The sequence below is a fragment of the Fopius arisanus genome, unplaced genomic scaffold (genome assembly GCF_000806365.1).
Source record: "Fopius arisanus strain USDA-PBARC FA_bdor unplaced genomic scaffold, ASM80636v1 scaffold00058, whole genome shotgun sequence".
Taxonomy (NCBI): domain Eukaryota; kingdom Metazoa; phylum Arthropoda; class Insecta; order Hymenoptera; family Braconidae; genus Fopius; species Fopius arisanus.
The window spans coordinates 676,570-700,241 of NW_011887797.1; the positions used below are offsets into that span (position 1 = coordinate 676,570).

Below are 23,672 nucleotides of genomic sequence, written 5' to 3' on the forward strand. Positions count from 1 at the left end.
TCTCTGAAGAACTCGTAAAGGTAGTCATCGTTGAGGTACCCCTGGAGGTAGTCTCTGAAGAACTCGTAAAGGTAGTCATCGTTGAGGTACCCCTGAACATCTCGATCTGCTTCTGATTCATCTGTGGTACTGGCACTGAACACATGTCGTGGTGATTCTTTGGTCTCTTCAGCGTCCTGGATGTCCTCGTAGTCTTCTGGGATTTGCAGAAGATTCAAAGTTGATGGCGAAGACGAAGACTCAGTTATCACTGATTATATTTAGATAAATCACTGACACTGGTTTATATGGATCACTGGCAGAGTTATTTCCCAAATGGATCACTACTTCAATTCTCCGGTTGGTTTTGGGAGTGACACGAAATATGTGCTTGCTTTACTAATTGCGAGAGCGTTATGATGAAAAATTCGTCGGGGCGAGGGCCTTTTAAGGGCCCGTCGGGCCTCAACCCCATTGACCATTGGGGTGGGGGTGATCGGTCACTGGTCAGTTCAGTGTGCCCTTTCCCCCTCCCCTCGTTTTTGCTCATTTCCAACAAATAGTCAGCTTTTAAATTATTTACATTTGCCAATTTTTTCATTTAATATTCACCTTTTTTAATTGGACAATTTCGCAATTTCACATTTTAATTCGAGAAATTTATTATCTCAAAACATCGAAGGATTAACTTCAGAAGCTTATGTTAAATAAATTGTCAATTGCCATTTCCAAAAACTGAATGAAAATAACAACTCAGTGTAAATTTAGTAAATAAATATCATTGAAACTGTTGGTAATTATTGTTTTTTATGAAAATAATCAATCCCGATTTTACTCACGCGGAAAATCAAGAATGATTAATCATAATTTAATAACAATGATTTTTAAGAATAACTTTTCAAATAAAAGACATGCACGCCGTTTTATTCTCAACAGGAACTTATTGAACATTTGCATTATTTAAAAAATGATTTTGTTTAATAGTCATGTAGTACACTAAAAAAATTACTTTTGCCAAGAATATTTTCTTTCCACCAGTAAATATAAAAATTCACTGTGCACGGAGAGAAATATTTAGTAAAAATTACGGAACTTTCAGTTCTCTTACACGGAGAGAAATATTTAGTAAAAATTACGGAACTTTCAGTTCACTTACCGATTACGGAGTTGATTCGAAAAATTTAAATGACGGTATCGTTATTTTTGACCGATTATTCAGATAAAAATTACGGAACACCGCGGAAAATTTCCGTGACTTTAGATAAAAATTACGTGACAGGTCCGTAAAATTTCCGACAACCACATTTCGCTCCAGAATTACGGAAAATACACGTAATTTTTATTGAATATTTCTCTCAGTGTACCGATTATGGAATCGACTCGAAAAATTTAAGTGACGGTATCGTAATTTTTTCATAGGTAATTCAGATTAAAATTACCGAAAGCCGAAGAAAAATTTCGTACTTTTAGATAAAAATTACGTGACAGTTCCGTAAAATTTCCGACAGCTATATTTTGCTCCAGAATTACGGAAAAGACACATAATTTTCATTGAATATTTCTCTCCGTGTGTAAATACTCCCATAAGACTTACTAATAAAAAATATATTTTCTTGTGGTTAGTAAATATTCTTGGATAAAGAATTTTTTTTTCTCAGTGTACACAGAAAGAAAACTACCGGAAAAATTACGGAACTTTAACGTATTCGTGGGGTGACCTTGGTTTTCGCGAAAAAATACTGTAAGTTCCGTAAAAATTTTCGTATCGAGCAGGAATTTTTACGAAACGTTCAGGACAATTTTACGGTACCTCGAGTACTTTTTCCCGAAAAGCAAGGCCACCCCACGAATACGTAAAAGTGGTAGACGGAAAAAATATCCCCGGAAAAAATAGCCCACACACCCAAAACCCACCCAATTTGATAGACCATAGGAAAATTAGAGTCCCTGAAAAAATAGACAACGAAAAAAATAATTAAATTAAAAAATAATTAAATTGAGCGAGTTTTAACACGTTTTGAATGTGTGGGATATTTTTTCCCCGGGATATTTTTTCTGGGATTCGTAAAAGTTGCGTAATTTTTCCGGTATTTTTCTCTCCATGTAGAACAGCACATATATCCAAATTATTCATACAACTTCAAATACTCCGAATATTTAAAAAATCCCTTGCAATTATTTTGATTTTGAACTGCATAAATTCCGTAAAACGTGAAATTCCATTCCATCAGAACTTGCAATATCTACAAAAGTACAGGAAAAAAATAGTAAAAACGACACGTGTCAAAATTCACGCACAAACTCGTCTCAATGACTTTCTCCCTGAATTCACTGAAGGTCTCAATGAGTCATGAATTTACCTGAAAGTGACAACAAAGACGAAAATACAGAGAAATCGTAAATACCTGCGGTAATTAGACTGCACGTCTTTAATCCGCCGGAGGGAAATCCCCTATTTAAGGAAATGGCAGGTAATTCCATTGTACATCATACCTGCAATAAAAAGGCTTGGCAATTGTCTGAAAGGAAAAGGGTTTATGGCGGTCATGAGCTATTGACCTGCTATTGACCTGCTATTGACCGCCGGTCAACGAGCACCTGTCACCAGCAGTAAAGTCATCACCTAATAAAACCATTCACTTGAAAACATTTCACCGAAGAAAATATCCGGGATTATTTCAAATCACCATAAAAGAAGAGAGAGGGTGTGAGATTGGGGCACTACGAGTCACTCCGACGGGCTTAATCCCTAAAATAAAGACACGTGGCAAGTGGAGTTCGGGTCAGGGTAATTACCTGGATTTTCAATTGTCTTTCACACCTCCTGAAGAAGGTCAATGGATACACAAGTATTCGTGGTAATGATTACCTCCCGCCGAGAAGACGAGAATGCGCTATCCAGGTAGACAATTGCGGCCTCCAATTGTCGGAGTGAATAATAAAACTGCCACTATCAGGCGTTATTTCATGGGAAATTTATTCCCAGGATTGTCCGGTGTAGTCTTTTGTACAATTTTGACTGATGAACAAATTGTATGGACATATTCTAGATGAAATGATTCCGTGACGTCCGCCTCGAAGTGACTAACCTGGGGATTTCCCCAGAAGCTCTCGCACCCCTGCGCATATTTATTATTAAAAGATAATTTCATTGAAGTTCATGCGATGTTCGATGTACGCATTGCTGTTTTCTCACTGTTTTCCCCTGGATTTTTCCCCTCAATTTCGCTTTAAAGTTTTTTTACCAAATTGCAGACGTAAAGTCGCTCGCCACAAAGGAACAAAAATAGTCGTCCCCAGGTGTGGTCTTCTCACCGATAGAAAAAAACTTTTGATCTCCAATTGAAAAGCAAAAAAAAAAGAAGCCTCAGGGTGATCGGCGTAATCTGCCCACCTCAGGTGCATAATTAACAGAGAAAAGTTTTTTCTGTTACGAGAACAGCCTTCCCCTCGTATACACTGAAACTTCTGAAGTACCAAAACATTTTTTTCCAGGAGTCCGCCCCACCTTCTTTACTATCATTTCAGGGGGAGAAAAATAACTACCTGTCCCTCTTCAGGTGCTGCTTTTTTAATTGCATCAGCATCTCCAACGTTTTTCAACAAAAAAAAAAAAAATCATTCACTATCTCACTAAATCTGTATTCACGTGCAAAATTATTAATCAATATTGTGATACCATTAATTATTATATAAGCTGGATTAATTCCAACTCTATCAATTTACTTTATTCATATTCATTCGCTTTCAATAATTACGACTTAATCTTTCTTAAATAAATATTTCTATTTCCACATTTATCTCTATAGTCTCTAGTTTTTAAAAAATCGAAAGGCGATATTTACTAGAGATAACAGATAAATAGTTATTTCCTCGATTATCCTTCCTTATCCATTATTTTCCATTATTTATAATGCAATAATACGAAAAGCGATAATAATGAAACATTGGAATTGTCATGATCTTGCGATATTAAATGAATCAATCTCCGAGAGTAGTTTTAACAAAGCGCGATTAGCCGCAAAAAAGCCTCCGTGGAGCAGGTGGAGAAGTTCCCTGGGGACGAAGATAATTACCCTGATGGGGTCTTCTAATAGCGCTATTTTTTATTCATCTGTCCGGCAACAGTCACTTGAGCGAAGCCCTGAGCTTCAAACGTCATTTTGCCACGGCACATCACCGAAAGGAATAACTATTTCCCAGATATCTCCGAACAATGCCAAGTGGTACAATTCAAGTGAGAAATTGCAAAATTATCCATAATCCCAATATTAATTAATCACCATTCAAACAGAATCAGGAGGAATTCGACAAGGCAATCAGGGTTTTGAGTTGGAACAAATGGCTGCTATCAGCCCTTGGCCTCTGGCCCAAAAATCCCAACAGTTTAATCTTCATCGTGAATTTCGGATATTTCGTCTACAACATGTTGTGCGAATACCTTGATCTATTCCTTTTCATTGACAACCTGGAGCACGTAATCGAGAATTTAACCGAGAACATGGCGTTCACCCAAATTCTAGTGCGAATGGCAATGCTCAGGAGATATAATCAGCAGCTGGGAGAAGTGATTAATGAAGCTTTAAAGGATTACGATGCAAGGATGTACAGAAGCCCGGAGGAGAGCAAAGTTTTCCTCGATTACATGAACAAAGCCAAATTATTCGTTAAATTGTTGTGCGCCTTTGTGACAATGACTGCAACATCTTATTACGCTAAACCGATAACGAGTCCACCTCCGCCCCCACAAAGTGGAGGTAAATTATTATAATAATTGCAAGCCAATTGTTCTCATGATTTTTTATGAATTTCAGAAATCAGTTCAGAGGATAATGCAACGGGGCAATTTCTCCTGCCCTATCGTTTCCATATTTTTCATGAAGTCAATGATTTTCGGACGTACACTATTACATATGCCAGTCAATTTCCTTTTGTATTTGTCAGTGGATTGGGACAGACAGCTGCTGATTGTCTCATGGTGACTCTGGTATTTCATGTGAGTGGAAGGCTTTCAGTTCTTGCTATGAGGATATCATCACTGAAAACAGGAGCTGATAACTGTAGAGCAGAATTGGGGAATATTATCGTTGAGCATAATCGATTGTTGAAGTAAAATTATACGTATCCATGGATTTAGCATGATTTCTCAATTTTATCGGTTTCAGAATGGGACAAACTATTGAAGAAGCCTTCAGTGAAACACTCCTCGCGCATTTAGTTGGGGCCACAGCTCTGGTTTGCATCCTGGGATATCAGTTGCTAGTGGTTTGTTCAGTTTTTTCCCCCTCGATTTTGAAAGTTTTTTGAAATTATAGAGTGGAGAAATTTGATTTTAGAATTATGCCAAAGGCCAAGGTGCTGATCTTGCCACATTTTTTGTATTCATATTTCTCGTTTTTTTGGTTCTCTATGCCCACTGTGTTGTTGGCGAAAGTTTAATTACTGAGGTAAGATTCTATATTCTCTGATATCAACTGCAGAATAAATTCTCCGAGGTAAATACCACGCGATGGGAAAGTTATTAGCCGGAAAAATGATTAGAGTCGAATCGATAACTTCATTTGATTTTTTTTTTATTTCGACGGAATATTCATCACAATCTCATAAGCGCCTTTACTTATTGAACAAAAATTCAACAAAAATAGTTATTTATATTATCTAATAACAATATTAATAATTAATTATGATTAAGTGGGAATATATAATTAGGAAATACACGAAAAATAGTGTAATGAGCATAAATGGTTGATTTTCATGAGATAATTCAGTCATTTTATTGGAATAAATAATTTTTGTGCGTGTTGATGGGCCCAAATAATGAATCTATTGAAATATTAGATCATGAATATTGAAATATTAATATTCATACAGAGTAACAAGGTGTGTGAAGCATACTACGATTGCTGGTGGTATGAAATGCCCAAGGAAACAGAAAAACTCATTATTTTATGTATGGCAAGATCGCAGAAGCCTCTTGGCTTAACAGCCGGAAAATTGGGATCGTTTTGTCTCAGTACTTTAACAGATGTTAGTATCCATTAACTTGAATTCTATCAACTCAGAATTAATTATCTATTTTTCATACAGGTTGTGAAAACAGCGATGACTTACTTGTCTGTTCTCAGATCTTTTCTCCTAGAATAATCTGTTTATATTGTTGATTATTACACACAAATGTGAATACATTACGATTGATGTATCTATGGCGTTGAAATCTGATTACTACTTGGATCCTCAGTAGACCATTTACAATGTACTTCCAGTGTAACTCTCAGTAATAAAAACTCCCTCGATTTATAGGAATACTGAACTCTTCGATTTCCACTAAATTTCACCCCAGGGGCCTGCAGTAAAAATAATTTCCCCCTTGTTCTTCTTTTGATACTAACATACGCAAACTCAGGACAATGGAGAAACCCCCCAGCTTCAAGCGCTGCGACATAAGATGATTGATTGCTCAAATAATCATGATCTGCAGGCGCGGGCTTTTGCGTTTTCAAAGTTCGACTCCAGCAATTTGCATTTGAAAGTTGAGGATAGCTGAAATCAGGGGTTGCAAAAATTTTCCGTGCAGTTAAATCGTCAGTTGAATTTTGTCGAGTCCCATAACATGACTGACGTGAGTTCTGAATGATGATGTGTGATCTGGTGACTACCTTGAGTTTGTTATAGGAATCCACGATTTCTGAGAGGTCTTCAAAAATCATTAGATGGATGAAACTAGTGATGTTCATGATCGGTTATCAATCGGACAAACGTGGACTTAGGTGTTACGTATCATTCCTGTGTATTTCCTATCAATTGGTGTTATCTTATGTCGACGTTTTTGTTAATATTAGGGATTCTGAGTATGTTATAGATAATCTGATGGACAGTATACCACTGCTCGCTGTGGGTATCAATTTTCTTGTGATGTGGTTTCACCAGGACACTATCACCGAAGTTATTCAGTTGATTGAAAGAAACAGTGATCTCAAGAACTATCGGAATCACCAAGAAGTCGACGTGTTCGATTATTACAATTCAATCACGGAGATGATTCTTAAAGTACTCAGTGTTCATTTGATACCTTATGTGTGCATAATGTGTGCTCTTCCCATCTCATCCCGACGATCACCAGGTGAATTTCCTTGTGCACTTGGTACTGTCGAATATACTGATGAATTTTTTCAATATCACACCAAGATCTGACAACTAATGCAACTGACAACTATACAATCAATTATCCTCTACCTCTACATCTCTATCGACCCTACAAGATTGATAACGAAGTCGCCTATTTTTTGAGTTACACGTCTGTCGTTTTATTTCTGACTGTCGATGTTCTCATCACGATAGGTATTCTGTTTCTACTGACAATCACCGCATTACATTTTGGTGGACAAACGTCAATTCTCAAAATTCGAATTGATAACTTTGTTATTGATGATTCTGAAGAATTTCGGCGTGAGCTTGCAAATGTCATTGAAAGTCATAATAATGTCATATGGTAAAAATATACGATTAATCTGCGATTAGCTTCCCTTGTAGTTAAGGAATATTAGAAAACCTCATTGAATAATAAAATTGCACCATTCGATAAAGCTATACTCGATATTATTGCGATAATTTTTCCATTATTTTGTCTCTTACCTATATATATAAATATATCTTCCTATCCTTTTTCATTTTTTAAATATAGACTTCGTCTGGTGGTGCAATTCTAAAAAAAATGATCCCCCGAATGCGACTCGAAATTCGAAATTGATCAGATATTCGCCTTTAGGTCTCTTGCTAACAAACGAGCTTGTCGACTTTTCCATAAAACCTGGAAACTTGATACGTTTATTCATTTGCGACGAACTTAGAGGGAAATATCCGATAATTTTGATGCTCTCGCGGTAATATAAGTGATTAATGTTCCACAGGATCGGCGAAAAGATGAACGAAATATTCAATATTTATTTCTTGGGATACTTATTGTCTTGTACATTCATTCTCTGCTTGACAAATTACCAATTACTGCTTGTACGTATAATTTTGTCGATGATTTATTCACTTTAATAGACATTCTGATATTTATTTAAGTATCTTGCAAGAGATGATTACGCCAACGTCACGAGATGCTTCTTATGTACAGTAGTAATTCTGGCAGCTGTTTGCGTGAATTGCCTTTTAGCAGACCACATTGTGACCAATGTAAAGCAATAATTATTTATTAATCCAGCATGGATCATTTATCAATCCAGCCCAAGAAATTCGATAACCGGAATTTCTCTATGATCTTCTACTTCTTCTCGAATTTTCCTCTAGAAAATTAATTTTTAAAAATCCATAAAATCGATTTTCTGATTCTTCGAATTTAACGTGGCGTGGTGGATAGCAAATTGAATTTATCCAATCGAATTCTTTAAGAGTTTGCAGGTGGAACGGGCATTTTACGAGTGTCAATGGTACAACGCCCCAAACAGCTGTCAAAAGAGCATCATGTTCTGCCTGAAAAGAGCCCAATCCCCCCTGTACCTGAGTGCTGGAGGATTCTCTGCTGTCAACCTTACGACCGTGACATCAGTGAGACCTAAATTACTTAATCATAAGTTTCTTAACCATTTTTCATTATCAAAATTGCAATGCAGATAATCAAGGCTTCTGCAGGATATCTCTCATTACTGCGAACCGTCATGTGATTTATCGATATTTTCATACTACACTGGATTTAAATATTGGCAACTCATCAAATATTGTCAATGTGATTTATCAGATACCACTAATATAAGATATTGATATTCGAAGATGTTTTCGTCCGGCTGAACTTTATGTTTTATTTATTATCACGACATTCTCTTTGAGCGGGCAAACGTCGATTTTGATAAAACGCATCGAAAATTTTTCAACCACTTGCCCATTTAAATTGGGAATTACCACAGCAGATGTGATAGCGAAGCATCAGAATCTGCGAGGTGCGTTATATGATATGTGACTGACCCTCACCAACAGTACATAAATCCCATCAAAAAATGATCAATGATCAATTACTTTTTGAATAATTGGGGAGGAAAATTGTCGCCACGTCTTTTAAAATGCCTCCGCAATGCTTTGTTCGATTACGATTGAATTTCTTTGAGGAATTTATTTTCTTGGGAATCCCCAAGGGAACTTTCTCTTTACAGAGTTATGAATTCATAACTCTTTAAGGAGTTATGAAATATTATGTTGAAATTTAAAGTGAGTTGTCAGTGTTATTGAATTCCCGCCTCTAGCGAGCAAAGTGATTTAGCGCTCCACGGACAACTCATCCACTACTCCTGATAGGTAAGCAAATACCGATTCCTTCTTTGAGTGATAGTAATCCAGTGGTGTCATCTATCGGATGTTCTCAAATTCGAGACAAAAAAATCCAAAGTACAATGTTCTTATAATTTTTTATAGTTTACCGTACATTATAAAAAATTGATTATTCCCAATAAACTATTAACTCTCAAACAATTCGCAGCATAGATTCAGATTCTACAAACAATTTGCAATTGATTGCGAAAAACTTCTTTTTTTCAATGATTTTTCGAAAGTTTGTCGGTTAGCTTTATGAAATTTTTTCATTAATTAACAAAGAAAAAAACATTAACTCTCAAACGTTGAAAACCGCTTTACAATGACCTCCTAACGAATTACAAACAATTCTGAATGGTAATTTATTTAATAATTATTTTTTGTCAGCTGATTGGATATTGCTAAGGCCTAAGGCCCAACCAATTCAGGGGTCTCAACCTTACCATGCGTTAGCCACTGTGAACTTATAAAAAAATCGGGCCCTAAATCTATAGTGAAAATGGAGAAGTCTGGGGTATTCTAGTGACGATGATCTGATCCTGCGACTTTAGCCACCGAGCTGACCCATCTTGACCGACAAATCTACTGTTGTGCCCTCCATCGCGGAGGGTAGCAGTTGAGCAACGATCATTGAGCCAGTCTCAAAGTGGCAAAGTCTGAACCACTACCATCTCTATCTAAATTTATACTTCGGTATAATACGTGTGCCCCTTTCGTTTGTACTGGCTTTCACGACGAAGATATTTTTTCCGTCGTATCGGTCGTATCGCACTCGACCGATGTGTAATTTCTGAATGCGGATGAAAAATAGAGTTAAATAGATGTATGTATTAATCAATAAATAAAATATCTAGTTTTATGAGTGTCCTGCACGCACTGACTGCGGACAGAGAATAGAGAAGTTTATAAAATAGAGTGATAATCGGGGTGGGCTCGTGCGAGCCATTTGCTTTGGTTTCAATGCACCTTGAAACGTCATATCAATGTGTCTATCTAATATCGATGGAAAAGGGTGACAAGTCAAAATGATATGAGAATCATTTTTAGCAATACGAGGGAGTGAATGAAATGAATGAAATAGTGACCGACTATCGTCGTGAAAACTGGTGCCATTTGTAGGCCAATCAACATTGGTTTGTGGAATTTGGTGTGCTTTAACGTTTGCAGTGGTCAGTGAATTTGCGTGTTTCACCTGAAGGTATCGGCGACATAGCTTGATAGACTCTTGCTTGCAAAAGTAATCCTTTGTTTTTAAACATTGATACGGACTTTATCTTGTTGCAATGTTGATTAAACGAGGATCATTCATGACGTTTCGATAAAAGGTGTAACGCCATTAGAGAGATATTACGATCAAAGACGGTTGTTACAATTTCATTTTCATTTTCGAAAATTTTTTTCCTTTAGCGACCTCGATCAGTGCAAGTGTGAGTTTATTTTTTTAGATTGATATGTAATGTACATGTGTCTATTTCTATTGAATTCTTCGGTGTAGTGGTTCAATGAGAATGAGTCAATGGGATTTTTTGAGCGCGTCTGTGACTTTGTCACGTATTTTCGCGAATTACTGAAAATTCCCATTGCCTCATTCACATTTCACATTACTATGTGAAAATTTATGCGGTCGTTCACTCCATTCCATCGTGGAAGCAGGAAGTAGCTTTCACACATTTTTGACGAAATATTTTCAGTTCACAGATATCATTCTTCATGAATTGAAACTGTAAATATTCAACAATTTTGTTCTATCTAACCAAGATGTCTCTAAACTGCAACTCACGTGATCTTGCTGTTTTTCCAAATGCCATTTTCTTATGTTGTAAATATTTTTCATTATACGCCCGCTAGGTGTGTCCTTGAGTGATCTAATGCTGATATTCGTTTTCATTGACGTTTATATTAATGACTAATTGACTATCCTTGAATTGTTATTGATCGGAATTTTTCATCAGAATAATTTGCTCCTATAATGAGGCTCAAGAGTGAATCTCCCTTTTCCGAAAAATGCAATTTCTGAGGAGAAGAATCAAAATATGTGGAACAAAAATCATTCCTATTTATTTTATAATTGGAGAAGAACAGTAAATAATTGAATTTTCTCAGAGACGATTCAGTACATGTCATCAGAAAATAAAGCGAAATCGGTGACTTTACTTCACAATAATATATACGTCGCGTGTTAACATCCAAAGATACATTTTCGTATTAGTAAAGTTTATTATATTATTATATTATTATATTTATATTATTTATATGATTTGTATTATTATTAGTCTTGGACTAATGAAACCCAAGGCTGAGATGGCAGGAGAAAGGTGAAGAAAAAGTATTGAGTTTTCTTTTTTCAGATCGTGATGGAGAGTTCCGACGAGCCGACGAGTCTGCAATCAATTTGCCACTTACACGCATCTGAACTTTTTCCAAAACATGCTCATTTTGAAACTGAAGATCCATCATTATCCGTACCCTTTACTCCTCTCAGTGGAGAATTTGTGGTTGCACTTGGTCGTACTTCTGATGGAATTTTAGCATTATCAAACTATAGACTCTACCTACAACTCGGTCAGACATGTTACAATATACCACTGGGTCTCATTGAGCAGCTAGAAGTCAAAGAAATATTTTATCTTCAAATAGGGTGTAAAGATGCTCGCTCAGTCAGTTGTGCATTTGCAACGAATGAACACTGCTTAGAGTGGTTCAAGCGTTTACACAAAGTGACTTATCCAAGAAAAAGTGTAGAAGATATTTTTGCCTTCGGTTATTATGCTTGGTCCATGGAAGAGGGAAAGGAGTATGCGAGACTCGGAAAAGATACGAATACTTATATCGCCGTTTTTAATGCAGAAGTGGAACGATTAAAATTCAATCTTCATGGGAGTTGGCGCATAAGTCAAATAAATAAAGACTACCGAATGTGTCCATCGTATCCCCCTCAACTCCTCGTACCAGCGTGCATTACTGACGACACCTTGGAGGTCGTAGCGAAATTCCGAAGTTCTCGAAGGATTCCTGCCGTGGTTTGGAGACATGTAAATAATGGGGCAGTGATAGCTCGTAGTAGTCAACCAGAAGTGGGTTGGCTGGGTTGGCGAAGTTCCGAGGACGAAGATTTATTGAAGGCATTGTCAGACGCTTGCTCTTATGATCGCGGAGAATCAACTATTGAATCTCCAATAAACTACTCTGATCCTTGTGATGAGTTGATACCAAACACTACGAAAAAGGTTCTGATTGTCGATGCAAGATCTTATACAACAGCTGTTGCAAATAGAGCACGAGGTGGAGGGTGCGAGTGTCCAGAGTATTACCCAAGTTGTGACATACAATTTATGAACTTACCAAATATTCACTCAATCAGAAAGAGTTTCCATGCTGTAAGACAGCTTTGTGCGTCAGATGCCGATCAACCGAATTGGTTGAGCCTTTTGGAAGGTACCAGGTGGCTTCAGCATATGTCTGGCCTTCTTCGGGCTGCTGTCACAGTGGCCTCTGCTATCGAACGAGATGGTAGACCAGTTCTTGTTCATTGCAGCGATGGATGGGACCGCACACCACAAATTGTCGCGCTTGCTCAGATATTACTTGATCCTTATTATCGTACGATGGAGGGTTTTCAAATACTTTGCGAGAGAGAATGGTTAGACTTTGGACATAAATTTGCTGATCGATGTGGTCAAACTATCGGCTGTGAGGACCCCAATGAGCGATGTCCAGTTTTTCTACAGTGGTTGGACTGTGTGCATCAGCTGATCAGACAATTTCCGTGCAGTTTTCAAATGTCTTCGGCGTATATTGTAAAATTAGTACAACATACGTACTCTCAATTATTTGGAACATTTCTGTGCAACACTCGACAAGAGCGGCTGCAATCCAGGATCCGAGAACACACCTTCTCTGTGTGGCGTTTTCTCAATTCAGTTTCTTTCGTTAATCATCTGTATTCACCCTCGAAAGATCTGGTATTGTGGCCACGGTGCAATGTTCGTGATCTTGTTCTTTGGTCCGAGGTATACTTGGACTCTATGGAGATATCACCCAAGCCGGACAAACAGCGCGTACCTCTCATTGACATCGAGGCGGGTGAAATAGAGGAGCTCCAGGGCCAAATGACGAAAACACGTTCTTATGGAGATCTAATTCACACCCAAGATCACGTAGTGTACCTGCACCGCAGATTGAGCGATCCCAGTATTTCAATTGAAAAAAAATTTGGCTCGATGAATCTCGAGAATGAATCAGATAAGACTGAAGATACATCCACTGATGACAATATCTGTGGAGGAGATCCTAAACCATTCGAAAGTGATCCACATAAGAAGAACGATCATGTCTATCAAGTGACGAATGATTTACCAGCTGACGTGTCAGTGGAGAGTTCTACAGATACTTTGATACCGAACATTGAACCGGCCTTGCAGACAGATAACGGGGAAACACCCACAACACAAACGACGTTACCACGGGACAACACAACGCCTTGGGTAGAAAATCAGGGAATCAGCCGTAATCAGTGTTCCTGCAATCGATCAAATCAGGAAGGTAGTGATATCAGTGAGACGAGTGCTGCAGTAATTTCAAGGACTCCGAGCAGCATTTGTCCAGCATCACCTAGCCATCACGACTTTTGTTTGGACAGCCCAGATAGTTTGGACGACGTAGACGGACTTCCTGTTATTCACTGTGACGTTCAACTGCGTGTTCAACAAATCATCATTGAACACAAGGTTAGAAAGGTGTCATTTATCCCTGAATTTATTATCGAATAGCTTTCTAACTGTTCTTTGGGATGGCCTGACTTGGGTATGACTTAGGTTAAAGAGGAGGCCCTACGAAAGGAGCTACACACGACGCGGCTGGCCCTCATACAAAAAGTCTGTACTAATCACACTGCAGAAACTGATCGCATTGATGAGATTGTGAGTGAATTGCTTAATTCATTGTTTTTTCTCTATTCAGTTATATCATTGCGCAATCGTATTTTGATTGATTTGAACAGCGTGAGGTACTGACAGTTGAGATTGCTACGTAGAAATATACATTTGTGGCTGATTGCACATCACGACGATACGTGAAAATTCCATTCTTTTGTTTGAGAACTTATTTATCAGAATGAATGCCTATTTGCTGCGCATTTAATGGAGATCGAAGGAAAATTTTAATGATAGATTTACGTTTCTGTAGGGTTCATTGCCAGATTCGGTAGGTAGTGTGGGTGATCATGGCGAATCATTGCCATCGGACATGTCCTGGGAGGCTGTAGAAGAACTCGGACCGGCTCCAACCCTGTGGGTACCCGATCATGCTGTTAACAGATGTATGGGTTGCGATACCGAGTTTTGGCTTGGTCGACGAAAACATCATTGCAGGTAAAGAAATATTGGTTAGAAGAACATTTTCTTGGTAATTAGTATTCATCAGATATTTGAAATACTTGTTGAGCGCGGCTGAATGGATGTTCATTTATAAATAAATAAATAAGAATCATCGTCGCAACCATGAACTGAGGTAAATCTTGAAAAATAATTTTTGGGAAATAAAATAAATCTTGGAAAACGATCAAATACTGAATCACGCCTTGGCCACGGCAGCTGCAAAAGCTCTGCAATCGAGGTATGAATTTTCGGGTGCTTATCGATCGAAAACACGAATTCTATTGTCAATTGCAGCTAGGGTCGTAATTTATACAGGGTGTCTCGGAGGTACATGTCGATTCAAAATCAGCAGGTTTACGGTGTGATTCTGAACAGAAACATCATCCACCACTTTTGGATCCAAAGCAAGCAATATTTTCAATTAATTTTCAGATGCTGTGGTAAGATATTTTGCGCTGACTGTTCGGAAAATTCGACTCCATTGCCTTCTGAGCAACTCTACAATCCTGTTCGTGTCTGTAGCGAATGCTTCTCACGTCTTCACCATCATCCCTCCGGTTCGTGTCAGTGTATGCGTCATTCCGGCATATCCGAGAATGATTCCATAGACACCCCATCGAACTCAGAGATGACAGTAATGTCAAAAGAGGGATGCAATGAGACCTCGTTGCTGGTTAATCAGCAGGAACCACGACCGCCGGCGACGATCAGTCAGGCTGTGAACTAATGACTCAAAACAAAAATCGCAATGAATAGACAGGAAGCCGCAACTAGCTTTGCAGACCTTACAATTCAAAATTCATAAATTGAGAAAAAAGTAAGGGTCGTATTTATACAAAAGATTTGTAAACGACATATATATATATATAGATATGTGTATAATTATATATATTATATATATATGATGAGCGTAATGAAAAGAAATCATTGACCACGTTAAAATCAACATTGAGCGATCATATTTATTAATAGAATTAATAATATTTGTACGATGATGTGTATAGAATCGGCAGTTGGAGTAGCTGTCTATGGCGGGGGAGAGGAAGTGGAATTGAGTTTTAGAAATGATTAAATTGAAGTAAAACCAAATTGGTGAAGAGAATCAATGTAGAATAACTTCATCATAATTCAAAGTCGTAATTTTTTTGTTTCATCTAGGCGTAACGAGATCTATTCTGGATTTATTTAAAAAAATTATACATTATTATCTTTTTTATGTTTTTACAACATAAAAAGGCAAAAATGTTATTAATTTTATAGGCTGTGACTGATGCATCGTTAGCAGGGGTAATAGCTGGATCTAAGCAGGAACTATGTTGCGCATGATATCGTAAAGCTAATGATGAAACCTATACATTTTGATCCATCTCATTGTATTTGTATATTACGGTCCTGGCGCCAAGTATTGGTCCCTCCGTATCTGATCGATAATACACACATTTGATGCTCTCCTTATCTCTTTTAATGAGACAATTTTAATTTTTCTTAATGGCATTTGCGTGCATGTTTGGAACAATTATAATTTGTTGGAGCGAATTATTGGATTTTCATTAGGCCAGAATAATTGAAATGTATGAATTTTAATGAACCGAATGGGAAATTTATGAATACACTTCGATTCGCATAATTATCAGCATCATTTATTCATTTTATATGGACAGACTACTCGCTACTGAGTAGTCGTTACCGAGGAAGAGAATCTCGTTTCAGTAACATTGATCTATTTGAACATTGTGGTCTATAATTTTCGCACGGAGACATATAAGGTCGCTTTAACAGTTGGTGGATCCGAGATCTGAAACAACATCCCTGGAATGCATCAGAAATCTAATCCAACGGACATTGAAGCAGCAATCATGCAGACTACAGACTGATTCTGTAATGGCATTATATTATTTCAACATATAGTGACCTCGATATTTTACGAAAAATGAGAACTGGGTCTAACATAGTCTTGAACTTTGGAGTTGGAAATTTACTAGAATTAATACAAATTCTAGAACCAAAGATGCACGATTTCCTATTGAACGAATCCTCTTCGGGTATTTATGAACATCTAATAAGGACTTCGAAGGATGAGTAAGTATCGGGATGGGAATATAAGTGGAGAGAATTAGAGCAGACGAAATTTTTTTATTACCATCATCCACCTTAAGGTCTCGCTGGTAGCATCAAATATCTTATACCTATTTTCAATAATAAAACTAATTGATATAATATCTTATGATACTGTTTTGAGACTCGTCGAATTATGAAGTGATGAAACATTTTGAAGGAGAAGTGTTGCATTCTTTAATATATTATTATTTTCATCTTTAGTATCATCTGCCTTTTGAAATTGAATGAGGATAACCAGATACGTTGTGACAGCACCTGCCATCTGAACAGAATAAAATCATGGAGTTAATGTTAATGTTTTTCCAATGAAGAAGTTTGATAAGTATTTTGAGAATAATTAAGACCTATTAAGAATTCGGCAAGATCAGTTTTATGGAAAACGTTATGCAAATATAGAGCGTAACATTTCCATAAATAGTTTTGCGACTCAGATAACGAACTATTGAGCAATAAAATGGAATAATAGTAATGATGGAGACTAGAGTGGCGATACAGTAGCTAGTTAGGGTGTAGAAGCGAAATAATGAAGATCGAGAGATGATCGGAGGGAGATCGGGCATTGTCTACTTGAAATAGATATTAATTTCTTTTGTGGTAATGGGGTTTACTTGAGTACATGAAATCTTCCTCCTCTCTTGTCCTGCCCCGTTTCCAAACATTACTTTCAAACATTATTAGTAGATTAACATGAGCATGAGCTGATAAACTTTGCTTTCTACGAATGCTTTCATCCACAATTTTGTCCCGCACAAATGACATTGATTAACTGTCTTGTTTCCTTATTTTGTATTTCTTCATTGGAAAGTATAAGCGTTATATTCGACTTGTCCTCAGTAGCAGAATGAAGTAAAACATAATAATATCTATTATAATAATCTCATGAAGTTAATGAAAAAGTTTCCATCGGCTCGACGCTCTTACAAGTACGGTCATCAGTACTGTGGCATCACTGGATCACATTCATTGATTGCTAACTCGTTACTTAAAGCTTGCCCCAGCCAATTCAAATTCAAAAACAATTGTTCCATAGAATTTTATATTATTATGAGACCTACCGAAGTAACTAAAGCTCGGTCTAGTGAAAAAAGTCCACAAGCAGTAAAATCCAAAGGTCTGTGCAGAAGCTGTAGCGAAAAAAGTTCCAGTTGTTTCCTGACATCTGGTTCCCAGTTGTAAGTAAGCAATTGACTGACTAATACAGCAGTTCTCTTCGATTCTGTTGTTGTTGCATAACAAGGCTGAACCACTATCAACATTCGGAATATATGAAATACACACCATCCCAATTGTACGGCAATGAATAGTGCCTCTTTATCGCTGTTTGCTTCTATCATTAAGAAGTAGGGGGTGATAATCAGATGAAGGAGACAGGTGATTGTTACCACAAGAATTGGTAAACCAAATGCCTTGTTCAGTAGAACGTTAGTGTCGCAAATCGACGAATGTACAGTTATCAGCTGAGAGAATGTATCCGTCATTTCTCGAATTTCTATAATAATGAGAAAAAACATTTTTTATCATGAAATCATTTAATTGCTGCGCGGGGAATAACTCTGATATTATTAAAATATTAAATAACGGAAAATTCTATCAGGCCTCAATATAAATTCAGCGTGAACGACAGAAATTTCGGCCGAAGCAAAAGCCGTTGGAAAATCTCCTTTTTACGTTTTCGGAATCTTTAAATAAGATTTTATTGAAGAAAATTGTTTTTTATACCACATGGTGTATGTGAAATGTACTTCCATTTTATTATTCAAATCGAATTAGAAATTAGTAAAATTACTCAGTGTTGGTAATGTTATAAAGTTCATAGTCACATAGAATAATTTTGATCTTACCTCCTTCACCAACTGTCCAGTCAGACACTTTTGGAGTCCTGAAGACTCTTGCAGGTCGTGCTTCAACTTCTGTCCTTGTGCACACTGTAAATGCAGTCCGATCCTTAGATTCACTACTGAAACTCATATCTTTCTTGGTAAAATGTCTTCCCGTTTTTAACAAACTTTCCAAATTTTTGTTCAACCTCAAGAAACGTTCATTGAGATTATACGTAGTAACGGTGTACTGTATTTCAATCACTAACGCCTGCATGCAAAGAAAGTATATGGGAGAGTAGTTGATTGGGCCTTTGTCAGCCATTTTTCTCTTCAGTTTGGTTTGCACATCCCATACGTAAATATCGAGAGAAGATATTGTAATCAAGTAACAGAGAGCACTTGTCGAAATTATTATTGCAAATCTTCGTGTTTTTTTGGCATTGATGAATCCAATCTTTTCATCGGCCTAAGGACGGAAATGACAAGTTAATCATGGAAATCTTAATTATAACTTTCAAATATCTGAAACATTTGTATGAACTTTCCTTTCGTTATAGTCACAGAATACATTTTTTCCAAAAATTATCAGTACCGAGAAGAGAAAAAATGCTTCGACAGATATTTTTTGAGACTCACAGTGAACCATGAAATGAAAGTACATAGTTTTGGTTTATTGCAAATATATTTTCATCACGAGGTGAAATTAACTTTTCAGGCACGGGAAAATCCCTTTTCCGCACTTGTTACGAAATATACTATTTTGTGTCACAACAGCTTAATTCTATATTTCGTAACAAGAGCGGAAAAGTGATTTTTCGCAAGGCGAAGCGGAGCGTGTCTGAAAAATTATTTTCCAGCACATCGTGCTGAAAATATTTATTTCGTATTAATCAAGGAGAAAAAATAAAAGTGAAAAAAATTACATAATTTCTGAAAGATTTTAAGGTTCCGTGACTATGATACAGTCTCTATTCTAATCAAAAAAAAGTCATTCAACTCACGTCAATGAGACGTCCCATGATCTCCTCAATATATTTCCAACGAAAGGGTGCACCGAGTACTCCAACGGCAGCTATAAGTGCAACAGCAACGACATCCCCAATGGTGACGTTGAGAGTCGCCTGATGTTTTAGCCGAGTGCTGTGCACCCATCCATCTCTGAGATCTCGCCAAAGTCCCCAAATCTCAGCGCAGATGAACAACAAAAGGAGACAAACTCTGTTAAAATTGTCGAGTATTAAACAATCTACAAGAATAGTCTAGCCGTGCTCACCCGTAAAAAATATCAATCATGTGCATTTTTGAGCTGTATCTCCCATTCGTTTGCCGACTGAATCGTACTGGCAGCAGTCCAAACCCTTTGCTCAAATAGTAAATGGGGAAGAGTCCTTGGTACAGATCCGATTTTGATTGCTTATTCATTGCTGCGTCTTGTTTGGAAACGTCAGACCCTTTAACACCACTCAAGAACTCCTCTATAAAAATGGAATTATTGCAATAATTTTAGATAACTAAAGCTTCAATTTCGTCCTATAAATGTCTGTATTATTCGTTATTCTAATTATTATTACTCCTAATACAAAAAGGAGAGAAGAAATCCATCTCGAATGATGCCCTCGCTAAATCTCAAACATTTGCAATGAATGCGTGCAGACGATCTCGTTATGTAAAAATAATCATAAAAAAGAGAAATTAAAACATATTGTACTCACTCGCCCTTGGAAACATTCGTTGGATACCATCCCAAGAAGCATGCATACGTGATAGAAGAAAATCTAGCCAAGAAGAATAAAAGTTGTACCCAGAAAAACTTTTATTTCCGTTACGATGGAGAAAATACAACTGAGAAGTTCGTATCTGGATGGTGAACTGTTATGTTATGAAATTACTAGCCAGGAATTGTTATTATTTCCATCACACATTCAGGTGGATAAACTCGTTGTTTTTACCTCTTGTCAATGGGGGCTGTAATTATTATTGACCATTCGTCCTGCAATGATAAGAGGCATATGATCATTATCGCTGACAACAATTGTTTTTTCACTCCGGTGAGTGCATCAACTGGATCGATTTTATAAAACCAATATTAAAGATAGAAGGGAGTACGCTGTTTTACGTATATTTCTTCATGATCATTAATTCTCTCATTGTTTTAATAAGTTTTTTTCGTAAATGAAGAATGCGAATATTTAACATTTTTTAAAAAAAGGATGCAACCATTGCTCAATCATATCAAACCATTGATAAATTACATGCCCTCATTCTCGAAGGTCATGGAAACAGGAAAGTATAACTGCTGCTGGAGTGTGGGCGGACAAAGAAGTTTACTCATCATATATTATTACCCGCATATTTCCGACGGATGTTTGTTTTATCGATGGCTACGGAAAAAACAATGGTATTTATAATTCTTCATCAAGAAGAGGGAATTTTTAAACATCTACAACAATCTCAGGATATCTGATTAAGCAGATCTACATCACTCTTCAGTAATTATAAATATCTCGTGTCTTCTGGAATTTGGCAATTCTCTTACTGTTCGATTTCGATTTTTCGAAATTTCTGTCAAATATTGCGATGAGTCAAAAATATCAGGCTGAAAAAACTAATCATTTTCTTTTTTATTCGCCATGGAATTAAGCGATGCAATGTTACTACTTACCTGATCGGCTTCCTCTCTAAGAACCAAAACGGCGGAAAACATTGTGCAACTTTTCAATTCAATTTGATTATAATTGATCTCAAGTTAATCATGTTGAGATTAACCAATTTGACATTTTATTTGGAGGTTTTAACATACAATTATAGAATTTGAGTTTGAAGTACCCGCTGCAGGCGTGTTCACAAATCCATGAGAACCGACGTCTTTCTGTTTGAATGACCCCAAAGACATCGTAGTATCTCACCCCAAGAGAGAGAGGGAACCACACGGAATGTTGGGGTGTCTGCCCGTCAACCGCCTCGGTAACTGCCTCAATAGCAGTCCCGCTGTCAGAGGGACCAGTCGACGGGTGAATGTTATTTACTGCGTTGTAATAAAAAAACAAAAATCAATTTCGTAACGCAGAAAATAACATTCACCCCGCCGACTGGTCCCTCTGACATGAGGGGAACATGAGAATCGAGGAGGTACTCACTGAAATGTGAAAATACAAAATTTGTGAAAAAGTATGAGGGGAACATGAAAATCGAGGAGGTATTCGCTGAAATTGAAAAATGCGAAATTTTTGAAAAAGAATCAGAGGAACATGAAAAGAGAGGAGGTATTCACGGAAATTTAAAAATTCGAAATTTTCAAAAAAGTATCAGGGAAACATGACAATTGAGGAAGTATTCGCTGAAATTGACAAATTCGGAATTTTTGGGAAAGTATCAGGGGATCATGAAAATCGAGGAGATATACACTGAAATGTGAAAATACAAAATTTGTGAAAACGTATCAGGGGAACATGAAAATCGAGGAGGTATTCTCTGAAATTGAAAAATTCGAAATTTTTGAAAAAGTATCAGGGGAGCATGACAACTGAGGAGGTATTCACTGAAATGTGAAAATTTGAAATTTTTGAAAAACTATCAGGGGAGCATGAAAATAGAGGAGGTATTCACTGAAATTTAAAAATTCGAAATTTTCAAAAAAGTATCAGGGGAACATGAAAATCGAGAAGGTATTCCCTGAGAGTGAAAAATTCGGAATTTTTGAAAAAATATCCGGGGAACATGAAAATCGTGGAGGTATTCCCTGAAATTGGAAAATTTGAAATTTGTGAAAAAGTATCAGGGGAATATGAAAAATCGAAAAGGTTTTCACTGAAATAGAAAAATTCGAAATTTTCAAAAAAGTATCAGGGGAGCATAAAAATCGAGGAGGTATTCACGGAAATGTGAAAATACAAAATTTGTGAAAAATTATCAGCGGAACATGGAAATAGAGGAGGTATGCACTGAAATTTGAAAATTCGAAATTTGTGAAAAAGTATCGAGGGAACATGAAAATCGAGGAGGTGTTCACTGAAATGTGAAAATCCGAAATTTTGGAAAAAGTATCAGGGGAACATGAAAATCGAGAAGGTATTCGCTGAAATAGAAAAATTCGGAATTTTTGAAAAAATATCAGGGGAGCATAACAATTGAGGAGGTATTTACTGAACTGTCAAAATTCAAAATTTTATAATCAAAAAGAAAACAATTTTGTAACGCACAAACTAACATTGACCCCGTTGACTGGTCCGTCTGACAGCGGGACTGCTATTGAGGCAGTTACCGAGTCGCCTGACGGACAGAAACCCCACCATTGCGTGTGGCGCCCTTATGCCCCGAGGATGACTGCAGTTGCTCCACTGAGTCCTGCCAATTTCAAATAAGGCCCTGAGGCTGCTGCCGATTTCCACGATTTAAAAAATAACAGCAACTTACAGCTGATGCAGCAGTTTTCGCAAACGAACCGGCATTCGAGCTGACGGGATTAGAAAACAGAACGTAATTCAATGTATCTGATACTCCCATTCCCGTTTCAGAGATCCAATCGAAGTGTTTTTGATGGTTAAGACCAAAATCCACACGCTAAATTCTCTTCAATCAATTATTTTTCACTGACTATTGGATTTTACATGATTGTACTGTTTTTTTTAAGAAAGAATTATTTATTAGGTTAAGAATTTTCGCAATTATCGCATCTCGTCAAGTTGAGACTGCCCGCGGTGTTCTGTGCGCACGGATGGTTCGCGTGCGTATGCACGGAGTATCGCCTGGCGACCCCCCCTCGAGCGGTCTTCTGTGCGCATGCAGGGTGTTCTGTGCGCATGGGGAGTGTTCTGTGCGCACGCGCGGAGTCTCGCCGGGGGGACCCCCCACTCAAGCGCCGGCTCCAAAGCCCTGCCATTTTGAGTGGGGAGTCAGTCGTTCCGCGACCCGCGCGTGGAACGGTCGGTCGCGCGTCGCGTAGCTAAAATCCGTTAACATCGGGGTCCTAGTGAGCGCAGAAGACAAGCGCCTCCCGTGAACATTGAAAATACAAAGTGCGGGACTCAGTGCAAGTGATTTTGTGAATTGTTTAGTGTGTGTTTAGATACGGACT

The 23,672-nt window shown here is 37.4% G+C and overlaps 3 protein-coding genes across 14 annotated transcripts; 2 read left to right on the forward strand and 1 right to left on the reverse strand.

Moving 5' to 3' along the window:
* Positions 1 to 4,134: 4,134 nt before the first annotated feature.
* Positions 4,135 to 8,645, forward strand: LOC105268540 (odorant receptor 2a-like). The gene is made up of 7 exons (XM_011308186.1): positions 4,135 to 4,216; positions 4,274 to 4,736; positions 4,794 to 5,088; positions 5,145 to 5,244; positions 5,316 to 5,426; positions 5,851 to 6,006; positions 8,595 to 8,645. The coding sequence occupies exons 1-7, from the start codon at positions 4,196 to 4,198 to the stop codon at positions 8,643 to 8,645; spliced, it is 1,197 nt and encodes a 398-aa protein (XP_011306488.1). The 5' UTR covers positions 4,135 to 4,195.
* Positions 8,646 to 9,994: 1,349 nt separating this feature from the next.
* Positions 9,995 to 16,288, forward strand: LOC105268542 (myotubularin-related protein 4). 4 transcript variants are annotated; one of them, XM_011308197.1, is made up of 5 exons: positions 9,995 to 10,712; positions 11,634 to 14,012; positions 14,100 to 14,204; positions 14,470 to 14,654; positions 15,093 to 16,288. In XM_011308197.1, the coding sequence occupies exons 2-5, from the start codon at positions 11,640 to 11,642 to the stop codon at positions 15,385 to 15,387; spliced, it is 2,958 nt and encodes a 985-aa protein (XP_011306499.1). In that variant the 5' UTR covers positions 9,995 to 10,712; positions 11,634 to 11,639; the 3' UTR covers positions 15,388 to 16,288. The 4 variants fall into 4 exon arrangements, with proteins under 4 accessions (XP_011306499.1, XP_011306501.1, XP_011306502.1 ...); XM_011308199.1 differs by having other exon boundaries at positions 9,995 to 10,522; XM_011308200.1 differs by having other exon boundaries at positions 9,995 to 10,483.
* A 65-nt stretch (positions 16,289 to 16,353) lies between these two features.
* LOC105268541 (gustatory receptor for sugar taste 43a) lies at positions 16,354 to 23,312 on the reverse strand. 9 transcript variants are annotated; one of them, XM_011308191.1, is made up of 8 exons: positions 23,012 to 23,312; positions 21,261 to 21,467; positions 20,311 to 20,588; positions 19,872 to 20,073; positions 19,600 to 19,816; positions 18,620 to 19,064; positions 17,834 to 18,267; positions 16,354 to 17,040 (listed from the first exon to the last, which is right to left on the reverse strand). In XM_011308191.1, exons 3-8 carry the CDS (start codon positions 20,354 to 20,356, stop codon positions 16,882 to 16,884), a joined length of 1,503 nt encoding a protein of 500 aa, XP_011306493.1. In that variant the 5' UTR covers positions 20,357 to 20,588; positions 21,261 to 21,467; positions 23,012 to 23,312; the 3' UTR covers positions 16,354 to 16,881. The 9 variants fall into 9 exon arrangements, with proteins under 9 accessions (XP_011306493.1, XP_011306494.1, XP_011306492.1 ...); XM_011308192.1 differs by lacking the exon at positions 23,012 to 23,312 and having other exon boundaries at positions 20,311 to 20,467; positions 20,548 to 20,588; positions 21,425 to 21,556; XM_011308190.1 differs by lacking the exon at positions 23,012 to 23,312 and having other exon boundaries at positions 20,311 to 20,467; positions 20,548 to 20,588; positions 21,261 to 21,556.
* Between the last annotated feature and the right edge of the window lie 360 nt (positions 23,313 to 23,672).

Bases quoted from the DNA above. Each gene is read 5' to 3' on its own strand.
- LOC105268540 (XM_011308186.1), top strand. From the start codon at position 4,196: ATGCCAAGTGGTACAATTCAA. The intron at 4,217-4,273 runs GTGAGAAATTGC...CCATTCAAACAG, and splicing joins TGCCAAGTGGTACAATTCAA to AATCAGGAGGAATTCGACAA. The intron at 5,245-5,315 runs GTTTGTTCAGTT...ATTTGATTTTAG, and splicing joins TGGGATATCAGTTGCTAGTG to AATTATGCCAAAGGCCAAGG.
- LOC105268542 (XM_011308197.1), top strand. From the start codon at position 11,640: ATGGAGAGTTCCGACGAGCCGACGAGTCTGCAATCAATTTGCCACTTA. The intron at 14,013-14,099 runs GTTAGAAAGGTG...GGTATGACTTAG, and splicing joins AAATCATCATTGAACACAAG to GTTAAAGAGGAGGCCCTACG. The intron at 14,205-14,469 runs GTGAGTGAATTG...ACGTTTCTGTAG, and splicing joins CTGATCGCATTGATGAGATT to GGTTCATTGCCAGATTCGGT.
- LOC105268541 (XM_011308191.1), bottom strand. From the start codon at position 20,356: ATGCATGCTTCTTGGGATGGTATCCAACGAATGTTTCCAAGGGCGA. The intron at 20,074-20,310 runs GTGAGTACAATA...CCATTTTTATAG, and splicing joins ACGAATGTTTCCAAGGGCGA to AGGAGTTCTTGAGTGGTGTT. The intron at 19,817-19,871 runs GTGAGCACGGCT...CAATTTTAACAG, and splicing joins ATGATTGATATTTTTTACGG to AGTTTGTCTCCTTTTGTTGT.